The sequence below is a fragment of the Chrysochloris asiatica genome, unplaced genomic scaffold (genome assembly GCF_000296735.1).
Source record: "Chrysochloris asiatica unplaced genomic scaffold, ChrAsi1.0 scaffold00073, whole genome shotgun sequence".
NCBI lineage: Eukaryota > Metazoa > Chordata > Mammalia > Afrosoricida > Chrysochloridae > Chrysochloris > Chrysochloris asiatica.
This window is the reverse complement of record NW_006408591.1, coordinates 10,583,740-10,585,586: the sequence shown is the minus strand read 5'-3', so window position 1 is coordinate 10,585,586 and position 1,847 is coordinate 10,583,740. Positions and strand designations below refer to the sequence as shown.

Here is a 1,847-nt window from a genome sequence, read left to right as displayed (position 1 = left end):
TGGATCTGCCTGTAAAGGAATTCAGAAGAATGATATGGAAACAAATTCAAATGCTCTGAAAAGGGAAGGAGGAAAATAAGGAAGAAGTCAGGAATGTTCTACAGGAGCAAACAAACACGATAGCTATGGCATTGGAAATAATCCAAAACCTGAAAAAAGAAATCCAGATGATTAATATCTGGACTATACACTGAAAGGGCAAAGGAATAGAATTCAAGAGATGGAAGCTAGAACCAGTGAGATGGAACCACAGTGTTTTGTGTGCAGATACTCAGACAGATAAACAAACTGAATGAATATGCAAGGGAGAGTGGGACTATATCTATAAATATATAAAGATTTGAAACAGGATATTTGTACATGACTATTTCCCATTTCCTAAAACACGACTGTGAATGTGGCAGAACATACAGGGGACAAAATGAGGAAAACTTCTTTATTGATGTTGTTGTTAGGTGCCATTGAGTTGGTATTGACACACAGTGATCCTATGTACAACAGAATGAAACATTATCAGTTCCTGGGCCAACCTCACAATTATTGGTACACCTGAGACCATTACTGCTGCCACTGTGCCAATCCATCTAGATGGGAGACCTTCTCTTTATCTGTGACCTCCACTTACCAACCATGGTCTCTTGTTCCAGAGACTGGTCCCACCTGACAGAATGTCCGACATATGACAGACAAGGTCTGGCCATCATAGTTTTCAAGGAGCATTCTGACTGTACTTCTTCTGATGCAGATTTATTCGTTCTTTGGCAGTCCATGGGACTTTTTTTTTTTTTACAAGGCATACATTTTATTCAAAATTGGTTATTGAGCATGTTATAATCCACAGGGGTAAATAGTTTACATGGGATTACAATAGAAATTTAAAATAGATGTTGAAGTAAACATTACATGTTATTATCAACTGATTCATCTTCTTCCTCCAAAGATTCCTTCGCATATTTCTCTGCTTCTTCCCTTATATCTTTTGGTACAATATCATGTCTCCCTTTTGTCAATTCACCAACCCAGCTGAGCTCTGGTTCAAAAGCTTTATCTTTAACTTCATCATGCACTATGTAAAGTATTTTTGCAACATCTCGGCAGGTCATTTCTTTCATCTGAAGCTTTTCAATTTCCGTCTTTGCAGCCTGCCTGGCTTTACCAATAGCACAGCCCCAATAACCACACAAAATGCCTGATGGGTCTATCATGTAGAATTGTGCACCATTGTTCACACTGTAAGACCCTAACGTGAAACTGCAACCAAAAGGTCTAACAGCTCTGTAGAGGATATATGCATGTACATACATGGCCACTCTGTCTGCTAGATATTTTAATGAGCTGTTATAAACAAAGTTTGACCTAAAGTTGGAAGCTTCTTCTTTTGCTATGTCTGCCAAAGAACGAGCATCTGCCAATAAGCCTGCTACAGCCATCCCCACATGCGGTTCAACGTTAAAAAGTCTTTTGTTGGAACTGTCTTCATAAAGTTTAGAAAGGAATAATTTCTTTACTCCAAAGACAACACCATATTTACATCTGATTCCAATAGCTGTACCCAGTGCTGATAGAGCTCATTGTGTGAAATCAACCCTGACGCGAAGGGCTTGAAGGCCTAAAGCACTTCCCCTACACTGCGGTACTGCACAAGCGAGTTACCCATGGTACTTTTAATATTCTCCTCCAAAACAGTAATTCAAATGCATCAATTCTTCTATGGTTTTCCTTATCCACTGTCCAAATTTCACCTGCATATGAGGCTATTGAGAGTACCATGGCTTAGGTCAGGTGCACCTTAGTCCTCAAACTGACATCTTTGCTCTTCAACACTTTAAAGTGATCTTATACAGCAG

General features: G+C 39.3%; 1 protein-coding gene across 1 annotated transcript; it reads right to left on the bottom strand.

Moving 5' to 3' along the window:
* Window positions 1-899: 899 nt before the first annotated feature.
* On the bottom strand, window positions 900-1,657 carry LOC102833789 (proteasome subunit alpha type-3-like). Its single transcript, XM_006864947.1, has 2 exons — window positions 1,654-1,657; window positions 900-1,546 (listed from the first exon to the last, which is right to left on the bottom strand). The coding sequence occupies exons 1-2, from the start codon at window positions 1,655-1,657 to the stop codon at window positions 900-902; spliced, it is 651 nt and encodes a 216-aa protein (XP_006865009.1).
* Window positions 1,658-1,847: the final 190 nt, after the last annotated feature.